Raw genomic sequence first — 16,374 nt, 5'->3', positions numbered from 1 at the left:
TGTTTAATAAATGAACGGCCCCGTTCCCAATACATTCATTCTACCTTCCAACGCAAAGTATCTGTATATATGTAACACACGCAGCTATGTATGCTAATGTATGCACGTGTGGTCGTGTATGGCGTGTGAAAAGGAGAGAGTAGGTGTCAAAGTGAAAAAAAAAAGGAGTAGGTCGATGCAGTTGCAGTATATGCAGCTCCATGCTGGGCTTTCGCTACCACCACGCTCTGTATATCCGCCAGGCTCTTTGTTTATTCTCCGCACGACGTACGAGGTACGAGCGTCGCGCAGCGAACAACGAGAGGCTCGATGCGGCCTGGTAGGAACGGCAGTAGGAGTAGGAGTAGTCGCGTCAGTGCCGAGCAGTGCCGAGTGCGCTGACCCGTAGGACAGGCTGGACGGGACGGACGGGTAGTGATGGTCGCGTTGACCGCGGTTGAACGCGATCCATTGTTTACATCGGCGCGCATCTCGGCGCATCCTGACGAACTCGCGCCGGGCGCCGTCTCCCCGTTGGCGATCTCGCCGCAACAAAGGACCGCAACGCGGCCGCGAATGAACATGTCGAGAGCAGCGGGAAGCTCTCCCGCGAGAGCGGCGAACAAAGGCGAGCAGCAGCAGCAACAACAGCAACAGCAGCAGCAGCAGCAGGAATTCCCGCTGGGCCTGGATAAAGACGCCAGCGAGCACAGCATCTCCAGCATGATGTCATGCGTGTCTATCTCGCCGAAGCACGCGGAAAGTAGCCTCCGAATTATGGAGAGTTATCTGCACAAGCAACAGCTGACAGACGTCACGCTGATCGCGGGTGAGTGTACCCGTCCTTCCGTACCGGACTCCCGGGATGCTTTTTGTTTTGATAACAACAGCATCTATGTGTCAACTGTCAATTGGACTTGTAATGATTCAGATGATAATTGTTAATCAAATGTTTTAATTAATAAAAACGAGGAGAGTTATTATTTTACCCCAATATGTTTACATAAAATGTGCATTTTCATATATAATTTTATGTATATTTTTATGTATAATATCAAGATTCAAAGAGAATTTCTTTTTATTATTAAAAGTTTTTAACCAGTAAAAATTGAAGAGAGAGTATATATTTTGTACACAACATATGGGAAATATTCTTCGCACTCGATGAACTTGTGACATCCCATTTTCTCATATTTTTTTTTCTCTGTTCTGTACTTTTCTTAGGAAATAAGCGTGTCCCAGCTCATCGGTTAGTACTCAGTGCTGGCTCTGAATACTTTGCTGCCATGTTCACAAGCTCTCTGCGAGAGTCGGCACAAAATGAAATAGAATTAATGGATGTTGATGGAGATGCTTTATGGGCTTTGGTTCTATATTGCTATACAGGTAATTCTGCTTGAGAAAATATGTTTAATGTAAGAAAACATTTCACGAATATTAACGCTACGATAAAGGCATTTGCAGATATTTTTTCTTAAGCCGTTCTTTTGTTAATTTTTGAATTTCTTATCAATTCTTAATGTTTTTGTATACTTGCAGGTTGCATAGAATTGCAGGAAGATAGCGTAGAGACTCTACTTGCAACAGCATGTTTGTTACAATTGAATCCAGTTATTAAAGCGTGCTGTCAGTTTCTCGTCAAACAACTTCACCCAAGCAACTGTCTGGGCATACGGATGTTCGCCGATACGCAGGGTTGTTCGGAATTGCTTGAATACGCACACGCATACACTACCAAACATTTCATGGAAGTTACAAAAAATCAAGAATTCTTACTGCTATCTGCCGATGAAGTTGCAAAGTTACTTGAATCTGAGGATCTTAATGTTCCTTCGGAAGAAACTATCTTTCATGTAAGACAACTGTTTGTTGAGCGAACCAACAATATGAATAATAATTATATAAACAATATTTATATGAAATATTAAGAAGGAGATGTGTTATCATAGCTATAAGTTTTTTATACTATTGATCACGAATATACAAATATGTATTTCTATAATTGCTTGAGCAAATATTTCATACAAATGCAATTAAAATATCTAAGCTGAGATACCGAATAAATAGAATCGTTATCATTATTGTTTCAGGCTCTAGTGACTTGGCTGGAACACGATCCGGAAAACAGGAGCAAAGATGCCAGTAAATTATTAGGTTTAGTCAAATTACCATTGCTATCACCCGCGGTAAGTTCATCGACAGCTCAATTTTTTCACTCGACAGAATTTGTGCATTAGCTCAACTAATAAATCAAAACAGTTTATAGCTGACAATATTGAGAGTAACGAAATGTTCAAAGACCAAAGAATGGCGCAGGAATTAGTAATGGAAGCATTGAAGTATCATTTGCTGCCTGAGCGAAGACCTTTGCTTCAAACAGGCAGAACGAAACCCAGAAAAGCCACTGTGGGTACGTTGTTAGCTGTCGGAGGGATGGACGCTAATAAAGGTAATTTATTACATCCAAAATGAATTATTTAATATTAATCGCATAACTGATAATTAATCGATCACGATTAATGTAAAGAAAATATATTGTGCCAATATTGTCGCATTATTTTACTTTTTGCAAGCGAAATAATTTACAAAGTATTTTCTAGGTGCAACATCTATAGATACATTTTCATTACGCGATAATGCTTGGATATCTTTAGCAGCCATGAGCAGTAGAAGATTACAATTTGGCGCAGTGGTAGTCGATAAAAAATTGATTGTCGCGGGCGGTAGAGACGGTTTAAAAACATTGAACACAGTAGAATGCTTCGATTTCTCCACTCTTACGTGGAGCACTTTACCACCTATGAATGTTCATCGACACGGATTAGGTATGCGCAAATGCATGAGAATTTGCAAAATTAATGTGCAGTTGATTTCATTTATTCATAATCAAACCCTAGCAAATACGTTATAATATTTTTTCTCAGGAGTAGCAGTCTTAGGTGGACCTTTATATGCTGTTGGTGGTCACGACGGTTGGAGTTTTCTTGATGCGGTAGAGAGATGGGATCCGGCAACACGTCAGTGGAGTTCAATATGTCCTATGTCCATACAAAGATCTACAGTCGGTGTAGCTGTGTTAAATGATAAGTCAGTCTTTACAAATAAATTATTAAATTTATATGTCATATCTGTTTTCAACCATTTTAATTTTCTTTTTAGTACGTGTCTTCGTATAAATATTATTTTATTAACTTTAAATTTTATTAAATATTGAATTTTTTTAAATAAATTTGATATTAAATTTTTTATGATGTTTTAGATTGTACGCTGTAGGAGGAAGAGATATCAGTTCCTGCTTAAATACAGTAGAATGTTACGATCCGCACACGAACAAATGGACACCGTGCGCTCCTATGTCGAAGAGACGAGGCGGCGTAGGCGTAGGAGTAGTGAATGGTTGCCTTTATGCACTCGGTGGTCACGACGCTCCAGCTAGCAATCCCAATGCTAGCAGATTCGATTGTGTAGAAAGGTATAAAGCCGCTGTTACATTATATGTTAAAACTTTCAAGTTATGTATAATGCGATGTAACAATATAGATATGATCCTAAAACCGATACGTGGACTATGGTTGCGCCAATGAGTGTGCCCCGGGATGCAGTTGGTGTGTGCGTATTAGGTGACCGACTTATGGCCGTGGGAGGATACGACGGCCAACAATATCTCACACTAGTGGAAGCCTACGATCCACATCTCAACGAATGGGAACCTGTGAGTGTATAAACTATTCCTGTAATTGAATATGGTAAATAGAAGTAATTATAAATGTATTTTGTAAACTTAAACTTTTTTATGTTTATAGGTTGCTCCTCTTAAGGCCGGCCGTGCGGGACCCTGTGTTGTTGTAAAAAATTTAACCAATAACATGTAAATTATTTTTACTAAACGATCAGTAATTGGACTTGCTAATTATGCAATTTATATTTGTAATGATTTAGGTGTTTCAGAAATATGACAGAATCTGCTCTCTTGTAATATTGCATGCATGTTAAATTAATCACATTGTTATTTTTCTGAAACAATTTTAGATAATTTTACATTTAAATAAGTATTATATTTCTTCTATATTTCTTAGCATGTAACAATTTTTATAGGATTTTTACATTTTCGTACTGTATTGAAAAAATTTCAACCATTGTAACTATGAAACATTAAATTTGGCACTTGTTTGTACATGATAATAATGATTAGTTACTTTAAATCCCAAGTGGAACATAAGGTCTCCTATAAGGTTTCAGTAATCGCTTTAAATTCAGATGTACGGGGTGATTAGCTCACAGCACCCTGGCATGGTGACAAATAGGAGATACACCTATCAATTTTCAGCTATATTCTGGACCAATGATTTAATGTCTTTTCGAAAGGCAAGTCCTCCCCCTCTTCGTTAATTTCTCATGCGAAAGGGCAGTTTAGAATATTAAAATTCCCATGATCACAGAATGGACTCGAGCCCAGATTTTTATGATTACAATCTGGCGCTTTACCAATAGACTACACTGCTACCTTTATTGGTACATAATACCTCGATTTTACATAAATTTTTAGTGTAATGAATAATTGACAATGTTGAAATTTGTCCATCATATTAATCCACAGATGTCTGTTGTCTATGAAGTAGATATTTGTGGTGGACGGAAATCTGCGCGAAACGGACGAGTTTTCGATCCATCCATATTCTCTCATTGAACAGAGTATAGAATATAAGTACAACAATTTTTAATAAAATATAGATATACATATACATACATATAAACATGTTTCCTCTCATAAAAGTAACATTGTTTTTCATAAATGTCTATATTATTTTTTATAATAAATCATATGTAATAAATTGTATCGTTATATTAAAAATGATTGACAAATCAAGAGTGCTAGAGAGAAACAGGAAAAAAATTAATATTGAAGATATAAATACTTCGAGTGATTGCGATGTTGTGCGTGAGATTATACTGACAAGAAAAATCAAAATTTAATAAACTTGAAGTTTGTTACAGGAAGAATATATACATACATAAGAACAAATTTATTTTTCTCATCAAGATAAATATCTTTATTTACACATGTATGATATATATTTCTATATTTGGTGGTTATAATCTCTTGAAATAAATAAAATTATTATTAACTAATTAAAAGAAAACCACATTATTTTATTCGTTTGCATTACAACTGTTTAATTTTCTTCTTAACAAGCCAGAAAAGTCCTGAAACAATCATAAATTATATAGTTTTCACAAAATTATAAACAAAAATCGTAAAATCATGGAAAATATAAAAACTATGAATTTTACAAACATCACAATGTCAATATCGATGAAATTGCAGTGAATGCGAAGATAGAGGACCACTTTAGCTTACCGTGGAAAATCTGACGCTGGTTCTGCGAACTTGTGCCTGACCATAAACGTAGCAATAGCTTCCGCTACTTTATCCGGGACGTCTTCATGAACAGCGTGCCCACAAGCGGGCAATACTTGCATTTGGAATTTACCTATTTTCATGGGAAAGCAAGGAATTATTTTATTAAAATATTACACAAAAATTATGCATCGTCAAGACATCATCAGCATTGAAAATTATATACCTTGCATTTGTCCTACAGTGAGTTCGCGATCTAATCTATCGACTCCAGCTAACAACAACATTTTCGGTGCAGAGACATTCAAGAATGCCGTCGATAAACCCTTAAACCAGCTGAACCAATGCTGTTCCGTTTTTGCCAAATCTATTCTCCAGACATACTTTCTATTAGTAGTGACAGCAGAAGACGCAGGTGGCGGCGGTGGCATGCTGGCTGACTCTTCCTCTTGGATAATATCATCTCGCGGTATAACTGGTTCTGGATTAGATTCAGTGTTGTATTGGGTTGGCACTGAGTCAATATCATGAGTTGCTAATTTGCCAGTTTCAATGCTGAAATGGCACGTGTGTTGCATATGACTCGATTTATTTTAATATCAATATAAAAGTATTATAAAAGCCTAAGTATCCTCCTTAAGAACTCACTAACTTCTTTATCTGCCCAGGAACCGAAACCTTTGCCGATTGTAGATTCCGAATTTGTCCGCCACGAACACTGAAAACATTAATTAAAACTTGTTTAATTCTATTTGGAAACTTTATTTTGTCTATATATAAAAATAAAGTGCCTAAAGAACTAAATTATCATTAAGAATCAAATTAAGTTACTTTCAAGTAGCAAAAAAATTGTTTAAAAAGCACACTTGTTACGATACAATAATAAATGTATTAAAAGCATAAGAAATATATATATATATATATATATATATATATATATATATATATATATACTAACCACCACTCTATAGCCTGAGGTATGGTGCTGAAACTAGACGGCCGGGATCTTAAGAAACTTTGCATAGAGGCTAATGCATCCATTGCCGTGCCCTCTACGACGTCTATAACTCCTAATCCATATAAATTTGGAATTAGCGGAGCTGCTCTTACAGCTATCGCACCACCCATGCTATGACCGACAAGAATTATTGGAACATCATGTGCAATTGCATCTATAACAGCTGCAACATCCCTGGATGAGAAAAAATTTATCAAAGGTGGCAAAGATATAAGATTTTATATCAACTGTTCAAATGATATACTTAAAAAATGAAAAAATTTTTATGAGCCGTTATAGATATGTACAACCTTACAAACTTTTTTATATATTTAAAGAAAGTTTTTAACAAATTTATCATTAAGATTAATCCTTAAGGAGATCCTGCAGTCGTATGATTTACCGGCATTATCGTTAATCGATGGATCTTTTAATTGGCTTTACAGAATTGCAAGTTTTTGGTCTAGAATTAAAGTCCGCACAAAAATCTAGGGTGGAAAACGCGATTTTATATCAAAAACACCAAAAATTTAAAAATATTACTTATTGGGGCACGTACACAGCTGTCACCTGACGACAATATTTGCTTAAAACAAAAATTCTACAGTTTATACGTACATAATGTTTATCATCCACCCTTGGGAAAACATGTAGGAATAATATCGTGTAATTAGAAGTAAGATTCAATCCGTACAAAAAAAGATCCATCTAATAATTATTTTAGTAATGCAAATACGGATGCAGGATGACAAGAAGAGCAGCAACAGTAGTTGCCGGATCTTGCGTAAGATGGCGAACAATCGAAAAAAAAACAGATGTCATTTCGTTAGACAAAGACAGATATAGGGAAAACAAAATTAGAAATTACACAATTTTTTGTAGAACTCTATTTTTTAAATATATAATGACTGATTAAGGAATTCTAAAAAAGATATTTAAAAAATTCTTTACTGAGTTGAACCCTCTCAAGGAAAAGGAAAAAAGGGTCAAAAAAGATCATTTACGAATATACAAAGCCACGTGTTTGAACTTCATAAGGAAAAGTACACAAAGCAGCAAAAAATTGCTTCCCATATATGCAAAGCTGTGCATTTAAAGGTGGCATTTTACATTGACGCTCGACGCTTATTTTCAGCGAGCAAAAATCTTCAAAAATATATTAATATATATATATGTATAAAATAGGCTTCAAAATACGTAAAATATTAATTATTTTTTCAAATAGTAATATTTTACAAATATATAAAATATAAATATTATTTCTGAAGATTTTTGCTCACTGAAAATGAGCGTCGAGCCGATCGAGCATCAACGTAAAGAGGCACCTTAGGGGTTGAAATACGATCTGAAATGTATAATCAAGGTGCAAAAAAAATTAAATGTACATTTTACTTACGACGCTAAAGTATCTGCCGACAAGTCCTCATCCTCTATGGTGTGAGTGTCTCCGTGACCCCTAAGATCAATAGCCATGACTCTGCACAACACCATTGTCATAATCGATTTCTAAAATTCATAACGTGTGTCACGTAATCTCTTTCCCAGCATGTTTATCGGCAATCGTAGACGATACTCACTGTAAGTTCTGCCCACGTCAAACCACTGAAACCACCACCGTGTAACAAAACTAATAACGGCCCCTCCGTGCCCTTGATGTAAACGTGAAAAACATTCTCTCCCACCGGCACATCCTTGGAATGATCGAAGTACAAATTCCACTGCACCGGCTCGTAGTCCCTCCTTCGTTGGGCTCCCCTCGACTTACCAAGTCTTAAAAAAAAAAGAGAGAGAGAAAAGACATTTTTGTGTATTGATTTCACATAAACTTCCTTCGACTTATTAATCTAAAATCCCATGATGATTTTTTGTTCATGGAGATAGGTCACACAAACCTGGAGTTCAACGCCGAGAAGTTGACCGCCGACGGTGGTAATTTGGATTTCAAAATTGACTTTTGAAGGGCAGACATGTTAACGTCGTGTCGCAGACGTCGGTGGTGTCGGTGACGTCGTGTCGGGAACGCTTCTCGCACTCGCCTTCGGTCGCAGTCATATATGCAAAGGAAGGAGCACTTCGCGATGCACGGTCGCGCGTATATACGAGAGGCAGAAAAAAGAAGCGTGAGAAGCGTACGACGTACGACGTTGACGGGCCCGCCGGTGAAAGGAACGGTCGAGGCCACGAGACTCAACACTATCGCACGACGCACGTCGACGCGAACACGGAGCACAAATGGCGGAAACGAGCTTTTTTTTCTATTCTTTCTCCCCCTTTTCCTTATTATTTCTCCTAAATGTTACACTCGATCCAACGACTTTCGGTAAAACTGATTCTACCTCGAGCAACAGCATCACCGAGCTTTCTTAAATTATTTCTTGAATAAACGTCAATATACACAATATACATTAGTAGACGAAGACTTTTTCCGATGAGTTTTGGAACGCTTTAAAAATCCCGCGTTTCAGTATGCAATCCGAAACTCCGTCAAGGTCCGAGGAGGGAAGTGTTTATAACCTTTCTATACCTGCGAGAAAGAAAGAAAATATACAATTTTTATATATGTTTGAGATCATTTTCTTTGTTACAAGACCTCAAGATTAATTAATTTATTTTCTATTAATACTATTATCAGGCTATCGAAGTTTGACATTTAGCAGAGTTAACATATCTTGATCAAATTTCTCACTCTCTCTGGGGCAATTATATAAATTAAATCAATAACAATTCGTATAGCGGTTAGAAAAAATTAAGCTAAATTAAAATTTTAATATATATATATATATATATATTAAAATTTCAATTTAGCTTAATTTTATATTATTATATAATATATAAAGTTATATGTATTGTTCAATTCATGCAGTACTCTTTGTGTACACTTGAAAATTTCAATGTAGTGTCATACGTTCATTTGTTTAAATGTACATTTAAAAAATATAACCAAATATACTAAATATATGAATCTTTGTCGGATATTAAAAACACAAATAATATAGTTTTGCTGTTATATGCAACATATACGATAAAATAATTGAGACACTTCTGTAAAATGTGGGCTGGGGAGGTAAAGAAGGATGTTGCAGCTTTGATGGTTCATACATATCCATTATGTAAGGTAAATTGATCTAATTTATAATATTTATGTTCGAATTAAGATATATCAATTTTTTAATTACGACAAAGATTCTTCCTAGTACAGTGACATGCCGGAGGATATGAAGCAGGAAGCCATGGAGACCTGTGTCACCGCTGTGGAAAAATATTCGGAGAATTACGAGCACGCAGCTCGCATGATCAAGGACAGTCTGGATAAAAAATTTGGGCCTCCATTCCAAGTGGTCGTCGGGGAAGCTTACGCGTGTGCGACTACACATCAAGAAAAATCACTGTTATATATGTTTATTGGAGGTAACATAGCAGTTCTTGTATGGAGGACGGTTACAGGTTTTTGACGAATTTTACATGTAAAAGATAAATATGTACTTTCAAATACTGTCTCATGTATATGAATTTTCTAAATATATATTATATATCACTGTGTCTTCTTATATACAAAGGAGTACATTTTACGGTGTTGGATCTTACATATTCTTATATAATACTGTATATCAAATTGCTTTTTAAATAATATATTATTTATAAATAATTCAATAATCTGTACCGAAAAGTATTAATTGTTGTATTTTATTCGATATAGCTGAATCGAATTATCTCTCTCTCTCTCATCATTAGTTTTGTTTCCAATATGTGAATGTGTTTAATTATGATAACTGAAAAGATATTTGACTCTTACAATTAAACACAGATTGGACCCACATTTATGAGATGTTGCAAACGTTCTTTCTCTCTTCTTGTAACAGTTTGCATACATGCTTCGCACACGTACATAAAAATGATTTTACATATACAGTCGAACGCATATATATGCATGTATATAAGTACATAAATAAATACATTAAAAATAAATAAATAGGTGCCAAGCGAACCGTTACTATGCCGATTTCCATATGCATATCGCCAAATTGCCGGCGCAGTACATGTACAGGAGGTGCTTCAACTGATAAGTTATTTCAAAGCCGTAGCCTTCTCCAACAACGGTATGCCACGACGCACCGAATTTCTTATCCATTGTCTCCTTGATCATCCGAGACACGCTTTCATAGTTGTCCGCGTACTTTTCTGCCGCAGTCACACATAATTCCATCGCCTCTTGCCTCATCTCATCAGACATATCACATTTCTGCAAATGGACATTGAAAATTATTAAAAGAATTCCAATAAAATGTAAATATAACCCGCGTATAATATATATATAAATGTATATTTATTTCGAGTTGGATAATTTTTGCAATGGCAAATATAATTTCTCCAAGGTTTCAGACGCATTTTACGTAAAATAATTTTTAGGTATTACTACACATTATGCTAAATCAAATTATTGAAATATTATATAGGCTTTTATATGCAAAGCAATATATGAGGGAATAATTATTCATAAATAGAACGGATATAAACAGAATGCTAAACCAAATTCGACAACAAATCGGCATTCATTTGAAATAAAAAATGCGCGTAATTTTGATTTTTAAATCGGCGGCATCGATTCAATAAACGCGTATAGCGATCAACGCACACGCTTTCGGATCCGTATTGATCAAACGTCACATTCGCATATACCTACGCAGCGCAAATCCGTACGATAAATCACAGTGAAATACGACAGCGTATTTTACTTACTCTGCAAAACGGGTAGGTGTGAAGAATTTTTACAACGTCGTCCTTCCTCACTTCCGTCATTTGTTGCAATTTTATAAGCAAATCGCGCCCCTCTGACGATGCTAACACGGCTACTCCTGCACAGTGCACGGTGGAACGGTTGCGGTGTCTCAGGCGCAGGTCGGTGAGTCATTTGTGACAGGGGAGCACATTGTCGTGATATCATAAATTACCTACTTGTCAATAAAGAACATCGCGTTGCGCTTAGTTTGATGAAAATATCTCTCACCTCCTGCATGTCTTTTTAACCGTTAATTTTGGTTTTAGCGCAGAACTGCGCGATACGGAGAATTCATTTACAGAAATTTCGAAATTCAGTGAGCCATTTTTATATTCCAAAGGTAGTGAAGAGGTTAAATTTCAACGTTGACATTTAATATTTATCAATGCTGAGAACCTCCATTCATTTTTACTGTTATATTAATGTTGCTGTATCATTTCACGAAGATCTGTAGATTGTAAAAGATAATCTACGACTGTAGGAGCATTCCTAATATCTCCTTTAAAAAATAAGAGGTATTTATTTAATTGAATGACACTTGTATTTATGAAAGAAGAACAGATTATATATTTTGTATGTTTCTTTTATATATAATGTATGTTTACAGAAAATACCTGTATATTTAAGAGCTGAACGCAAGAAGTAAATTTTGAAAAAAAAAAAAAAAAATGGCATCAAGATTCAGTGGAGCATTGCAGATTACAAATCTGGATGATTTTATCACTCCATCGCAGGTATGATGATCGACGTCATTCTGGATTAGTTCCAATCTCCATGCGCTGCTTTTAATTACATTTGTTACAGGAATGCATTAAACCTATAGAAATGCAGGCGAGCAAAAGCAAGACGGGTGCGAAGATAAAAATACAAGCGGATAATGCCCATTTGGCGCTGAATGAAGTAAGTGTCTGCAATATTTATTTGTTGAAATATATTTCCAGCTTAAAACGTTCCACTAAAGTTTGCTTTACCATGCAGACAAGGCAACCGGAAAAATTACAAAAAGTTGAGATCACGCTTGCCGACTGTTTAGCATGCAGTGGATGTATCACATCTGCTGAGAGCGTGCTAGTTACGCAACAAAGTCAAGAAGAACTGCTCAGGGTGTTCCAGGAGAAAGTAGCTCAACAGGTAAAGAATAAACATTACTACATACAATTAATACATAAAGGTTTCTAATTTATATATAAAAGTAAAGAGATTTTATATAATTCAGATATTTGTAACGATACTTACGATTAGAGAATTGAAGATATGCGGTATTAATTATTAATTCTTTTACAGATTGATATTTATCTTTGATAGTGAGATATACAAAATTACAAGATATATTCTTCATTTATTTGATTTCTTAACCATAATACTTTTTGTACTTTTGTAGAACGTAGGAAGTATAGATTCCAAATATATAGTGGTAAGTCTATCGGTGCAACCTGTGTTGTCACTGGCACAGCGTTATGAACTTACCCCCGAGCAAACCCTCTGTAAACTGGCAGGATTTTTCTATCGATTGGGAGCTGATGCGGTATTAGATATGACGGTGGCTGACGATTTTGTTTTATTAGAAGCTGCCAAAGAATTCGTCGAACGTTATAAAGCCAGTAAAGAAGGCATAAAAAATCAGTTACCAATGTTGTCCTCTTCGTGTCCAGGTAAGACGAATATTTGTTTATGAAAATGAATGATCGGTTCAAGAAATTTGTAATATTCTTATTTCTGTGACAGGTTGGGTATGTTATGCCGAAAAAACTCACGGAAATTTTATATTGCCACATATAAGTGTCGCAAAATCACCCCAACAAATTATGGGATCATTAGTAAAGTACCATTTAGCTGAAACTATGGGTCTGTCACCAGAACAGATGTACCATGTAACTGTAATGCCCTGCTATGACAAGAAGTTGGAAGCTTCCAGAGAAGACTTTTACAATCAGCAAAGAAAGACGAGGGACGTAGACTGTGTCATAACATCAAGTATATACATATATTCATATTTCTATATAACTATATTTGGAATTATTAAAATTGAAGTGTAAGTTATGGTATCAACTTTGTGTCTTTCAGTCGAATTGGAACAGATGCTGAGTCAAGACGGTTTAGTATTAAACGAAATCGACGAAGGTGAAGTTAAACAACCATTTGGCTCCTATAGTGAAGAAGTTGCGAGTAGATTGTGGGGTCATAGTGGCTCGGGGTCAGGTGGTTACGCGGACTTCATCTTTCGTTACGCGGCGAAGAATCTTTTTGACGAAGACAATGTTACAGTAGATGTCAAAAATCTTAGAAATCCCGACTTCCAGGAAGCCGAATTGAAAAGAAACGATCAAGTGTTGTTAAAATTTGCTATCATTAATGGATTCAGGAATATACAGAATATAGTTCACAAAATGAAAAGGGGCAAATGCGTTTACGACTACGTCGAAATTATGGCATGCCCGTGTGGTAATTATTGTTTTGCTTAAAATAATGCACTAATGTTGTAAGTAATTTTTAATGTGACTATCATTATTATCAGGTTGCTTAAACGGAGGAGCACAAGTGAGACCTGACGGAAACATTCAACCCCGAGAACTCGCAACAACATTAGAAAATATGTATCGTGAACTTCCGCTAAGCAAACCTGAAGAAAACAAAGTGGTGCAGAATCTGTACAAAACTTGGCTGGGAGGAGAGGATACAGACAAAGTTAGCGCATATTTCAATACACAATACCACGAAATACAAAAAATGAATACAGCGCTCTCAATAAAGTGGTGATGTAATAATAACGACGTTATATCTACTGCTATAACAATGACGATGTCATTGTTTGTATGATATATATGTATGTTTTGTACAATAGGTTCATTGGCTGATTATCTTTATTTTTTTGCGGTACACAACAATAAAAATAAATAAATTCTAGTCAATTATTTGATGCTTACTTAAAGCCACAACTTAAATATATGCCAGCACGTGATATAAATAAATTTTACGCTCTTATAATATAAATAATAATGTCTACTTAACACTGTCCTATATATACAGGATAAATTACATTATGAAACAAATTGCAAGTATATTTATTGTGTAAAAAGAATCGTGAGATTGTACCTAAAATGTATCGTAACAGTTTCATATTACAAGTGTGTTTATTTATACAAGCTTTTTAAAATGACAGATATGATTATCACATATAAATAATATCACGTTAGAATATAGATATACACATTAATAACCTTTCAATTCATATGAGTAGCTATTGTTTAAATACGAGTTCTCTTCTTACGCACGTTAACTTTTAATAAAAGCAATATTTTCATTTTAAATACAACACTATATATCTTACATACGTTATTTCTTAAAATGCGTTGTTACGCATATGTCACAAGTAGTATGTAGTATACATAATATACGAATGATTCTCTAGTAAAATAAAAATAAATAAATAAATAAAAATACCACTTGTGTTAACACATAGATATAAATAAAAGCATTATAGTGAAATGCTCAGTGAAACATTTATTACGTGTAATTTCCGTTATCTGCTCTATCTTTTGTTCTCTTTTGTTTCTGTATAATTCCAAGTCTTTTCTCGCGACAATTATAATCATCCTTTCTTAAATTTGCAACAAGGGAATGAATAAATAAATAATCAAGTGGAGCGTGGTGCACGTGGCCCCAATTATCTAGAATTTTTGTTATCTAGGAATTCCTCGTTTTCATTCATTTCCTTAGACTCGGACTTTTTCAAATCTATATCCGGATATCCATCCTCAATATATCTAATAGAATCATGATCCATGTTATTGTCATCTTTATTTTCACACGTATCTATTAACCATCCTTGATTGCTATCGATCTCTCTAGAAACAACAAGGAATAGTTCCTTCTCCTTGCTATCTATCTGATCCTTTAGATATATGAGTAAGTCGTTGTCCTGATGTCAGAAAAGATACAATTAATACGACATATAAAATATATGGAAATACCTTTATATCTTTCGACAAATTTTACTGTATTGTAATAACCTTTCCTATTAACTGCGGCGAGTCCAGTTTTGAATCAAGATTATAAAAGGCACCGTGTATCTTTTTCAGAGCAATCCAATGACGTCGCTTCAAAGGAAGTAGCACAAAACCTAGTTTATATTCAGTTGGGACATTCAGTATAAAACCCTCAATGTTGTCTAAACAAAGACACTTGGGATCCCTGAGATAGAAGAAATAATTTAACGAACATGTACAATTATGAATTGCGTGCTCATATTTTTCACGATACCTATGAACGTACGGACCTACGTTTGTCGAACCACACAGCCTCGCGTCCTCTTCTCTGGAGAGCGGCCATAATAACGTTAATGTCATAGTTGCCGAGTCCTAGTAGCGATTTATGAGGATTGATCCATACATCGGGACTTAAACTGTAGCAGATCTGATCTAATTCCTGTTTGCTAAAGCCACGCTCTTGAAACAAGTTGTTCAACGCGTGTAACGCGCACAGCTCCTTCACCTACAATTCAGTTTGTAATTTTGGCGAAGAGTACAAAATAAATTAAAAAAAAAAAAAGCATTTTCTTTCAAAATAGTGCAGATATTTTCAACCATCAATATTCTATTGACAATTACTTCAGATTGTTTACGGTGACGGAATTTTCTACGCAATATATGTGCAACCTAAAGACAATCTACGGAAAGGATGCAACAACATTAACAAGTTACTTGTCGTTCATGATATATAGATCCAGTCATATCAGTCGCTGTGCTCGCAACCATCGCAACTACATAGTTTGTATGAAAGCGTGATCGATCTCTGCCGGTGCTTTTCGAGGAAACCTTTAGAAAATTGTGTTTAATAGCGAATGATCATCAGCAGGCCGCCGGGCTTGAACCGTCAACGGCACTTCAACGACTCACGACCATCCCCAGCTATTGTAAATTGATCAATGCTCGCCGAACATGCGATCCATGTCATCCGGACGGCGGATTTGACAAAAAGCGCATACGGCTGATGACAACTGACAGCGACGACAATCGCAGGAATGCAGGAAAGAAGTGGCCACAACGTCTGTGTGGAAAACTCGAAAGCACGCAGAAGTGCAGAAGCAAAGAGAATCAGAGAAGTCTTGAGAGCGACCGCACGCATGGGCGCGATTTAGCCCAATTCAGCTGTCACTTTATTTTGAAGCGCCTCTATGTCTATAAAATGTGGACATCGAACTACGTAGCCAATATCCATGAAACATGAATCCCGTAGGTAATGCCTATGATCTATGATTTTATG

General features: G+C 35.6%; 6 protein-coding genes across 11 annotated transcripts; 3 read left to right on the top strand and 3 right to left on the bottom strand.

The window, feature by feature from the left end:
• The first annotated feature begins 160 nt into the window (after positions 1-160).
• On the top strand, positions 161-4,161 carry LOC143895441 (kelch-like protein 5). The gene is made up of 10 exons (XM_077402529.1): positions 161-808; positions 1,204-1,365; positions 1,519-1,832; positions 2,070-2,165; positions 2,239-2,428; positions 2,580-2,804; positions 2,904-3,066; positions 3,239-3,451; positions 3,520-3,691; positions 3,783-4,161. The coding sequence occupies exons 1-10, from the start codon at positions 418-420 to the stop codon at positions 3,849-3,851; spliced, it is 1,995 nt and encodes a 664-aa protein (XP_077258655.1). The 5' UTR covers positions 161-417; the 3' UTR covers positions 3,852-4,161.
• A 948-nt stretch (positions 4,162-5,109) lies between these two features.
• On the bottom strand, positions 5,110-8,672 carry LOC143895459 (protein phosphatase methylesterase 1). The gene is made up of 8 exons (XM_077402567.1): positions 8,228-8,672; positions 7,913-8,105; positions 7,732-7,841; positions 6,297-6,530; positions 5,991-6,056; positions 5,565-5,893; positions 5,339-5,471; positions 5,110-5,184 (listed from the first exon to the last, which is right to left on the bottom strand). The coding sequence occupies exons 1-8, from the start codon at positions 8,302-8,304 to the stop codon at positions 5,166-5,168; spliced, it is 1,161 nt and encodes a 386-aa protein (XP_077258693.1). The 5' UTR covers positions 8,305-8,672; the 3' UTR covers positions 5,110-5,165.
• Positions 8,673-8,730: 58 nt separating this feature from the next.
• LOC143895475 (dynein axonemal light chain 4) lies at positions 8,731-11,207 on the bottom strand. Of its 3 annotated transcripts, none has more exons than XM_077402590.1 (3): positions 11,073-11,207; positions 10,322-10,575; positions 8,731-8,859 (listed from the first exon to the last, which is right to left on the bottom strand). In XM_077402590.1, the coding sequence occupies exons 1-2, from the start codon at positions 11,130-11,132 to the stop codon at positions 10,327-10,329; spliced, it is 309 nt and encodes a 102-aa protein (XP_077258716.1). In that variant the 5' UTR covers positions 11,133-11,207; the 3' UTR covers positions 8,731-8,859; positions 10,322-10,326. The 3 variants fall into 3 exon arrangements, with proteins under 3 accessions (XP_077258716.1, XP_077258715.1, XP_077258714.1); XM_077402589.1 differs by lacking the exon at positions 8,731-8,859 and adding an exon at positions 9,719-10,105; XM_077402588.1 differs by lacking the exon at positions 8,731-8,859 and having other exon boundaries at positions 9,719-10,575.
• Positions 8,858-9,891, top strand: LOC143895474 (dynein axonemal light chain 4-like). The gene is made up of 2 exons (XM_077402586.1): positions 8,858-9,450; positions 9,530-9,891. The coding sequence occupies exons 1-2, from the start codon at positions 9,385-9,387 to the stop codon at positions 9,785-9,787; spliced, it is 324 nt and encodes a 107-aa protein (XP_077258712.1). The 5' UTR covers positions 8,858-9,384; the 3' UTR covers positions 9,788-9,891.
• LOC143895444 (putative cytosolic Fe-S cluster assembly factor AGAP009023) lies at positions 11,091-14,614 on the top strand. 4 transcript variants are annotated; one of them, XM_077402535.1, is made up of 10 exons: positions 11,091-11,231; positions 11,379-11,452; positions 11,559-11,627; positions 11,720-11,846; positions 11,917-12,012; positions 12,091-12,243; positions 12,494-12,764; positions 12,838-13,086; positions 13,177-13,554; positions 13,628-14,614. In XM_077402535.1, the coding sequence occupies exons 4-10, from the start codon at positions 11,781-11,783 to the stop codon at positions 13,867-13,869; spliced, it is 1,455 nt and encodes a 484-aa protein (XP_077258661.1). In that variant the 5' UTR covers positions 11,091-11,231; positions 11,379-11,452; positions 11,559-11,627; positions 11,720-11,780; the 3' UTR covers positions 13,870-14,614. The 4 variants fall into 4 exon arrangements, with proteins under 4 accessions (XP_077258661.1, XP_077258657.1, XP_077258658.1 ...); XM_077402531.1 differs by having other exon boundaries at positions 11,379-11,627; XM_077402532.1 differs by having other exon boundaries at positions 11,096-11,235; positions 11,379-11,627.
• On the bottom strand, positions 13,956-16,266 carry Josd (Josephin domain containing). The gene is made up of 4 exons (XM_077402571.1): positions 15,813-16,266; positions 15,389-15,603; positions 15,123-15,303; positions 13,956-15,031 (listed from the first exon to the last, which is right to left on the bottom strand). Exons 1-4 carry the CDS (start codon positions 15,864-15,866, stop codon positions 14,777-14,779), a joined length of 705 nt encoding a protein of 234 aa, XP_077258697.1. The 5' UTR covers positions 15,867-16,266; the 3' UTR covers positions 13,956-14,776.
• Positions 16,267-16,374: the final 108 nt, after the last annotated feature.

Source organism: Temnothorax americanus, unplaced genomic scaffold, assembly GCF_048541705.1.
Source record: "Temnothorax americanus isolate GAGA-0224 unplaced genomic scaffold, ASM4854170v1 Scaffold16, whole genome shotgun sequence".
NCBI lineage: Eukaryota > Metazoa > Arthropoda > Insecta > Hymenoptera > Formicidae > Temnothorax > Temnothorax americanus.
The sequence above is the reverse complement of the archived record's forward strand: the minus strand, read 5'-3'. Positions and strand labels throughout refer to the sequence as shown.

Bases quoted from the DNA above. Each gene is read 5' to 3' on its own strand.
- LOC143895459 (XM_077402567.1), bottom strand. From the start codon at position 8,304: ATGTCTGCCCTTCAAAAGTCAATTTTGAAATCCAAATTACCACCGTCG. The intron at 6,057-6,296 runs GTTAGTATATAT...TAATGTTTTCAG, and splicing joins CCTCAGGCTATAGAGTGGTG to TGTTCGTGGCGGACAAATTC. The intron at 5,472-5,564 runs GTATATAATTTT...CCATGAAAATAG, and splicing joins CACTGTAGGACAAATGCAAG to GTAAATTCCAAATGCAAGTA.
- LOC143895475 (XM_077402590.1), bottom strand. From the start codon at position 11,132: ATGACGGAAGTGAGGAAGGACGACGTTGTAAAAATTCTTCACACCTAC. The intron at 10,576-11,072 runs GTAAGTAAAATA...GTCCATTTGCAG, and splicing joins ACACCTACCCGTTTTGCAGA to AAATGTGATATGTCTGATGA.
- LOC143895474 (XM_077402586.1), top strand. From the start codon at position 9,385: ATGTGGGCTGGGGAGGTAAAGAAGGATGTTGCAGCTTTGATGGTTCAT. The intron at 9,451-9,529 runs GTAAATTGATCT...GATTCTTCCTAG, and splicing joins ATACATATCCATTATGTAAG to TACAGTGACATGCCGGAGGA.
- Josd (XM_077402571.1), bottom strand. From the start codon at position 15,866: ATGGTTGCGAGCACAGCGACTGATATGACTGGATCTATATATCATGAA. The intron at 15,304-15,388 runs GTCCGTACGTTC...CTTCTATCTCAG, and splicing joins GTGTGGTTCGACAAACGTAG to GGATCCCAAGTGTCTTTGTT. The intron at 15,032-15,122 runs GTTATTACAATA...TTCTGACATCAG, and splicing joins CGCCGCAGTTAATAGGAAAG to GACAACGACTTACTCATATA.
- LOC143895441 (XM_077402529.1), top strand. From the start codon at position 418: ATGGTCGCGTTGACCGCGGTTGAACGCGATCCATTGTTTACATCGGCG. The intron at 1,833-2,069 runs GTAAGACAACTG...TTATTGTTTCAG, and splicing joins CGGAAGAAACTATCTTTCAT to GCTCTAGTGACTTGGCTGGA. The intron at 3,067-3,238 runs GTCAGTCTTTAC...ATGATGTTTTAG, and splicing joins GTAGCTGTGTTAAATGATAA to ATTGTACGCTGTAGGAGGAA.
- LOC143895444 (XM_077402535.1), top strand. From the start codon at position 11,781: ATGGCATCAAGATTCAGTGGAGCATTGCAGATTACAAATCTGGATGAT. The intron at 12,244-12,493 runs GTAAAGAATAAA...GTACTTTTGTAG, and splicing joins AGGAGAAAGTAGCTCAACAG to AACGTAGGAAGTATAGATTC. The intron at 12,765-12,837 runs GTAAGACGAATA...TTTCTGTGACAG, and splicing joins GTTGTCCTCTTCGTGTCCAG to GTTGGGTATGTTATGCCGAA.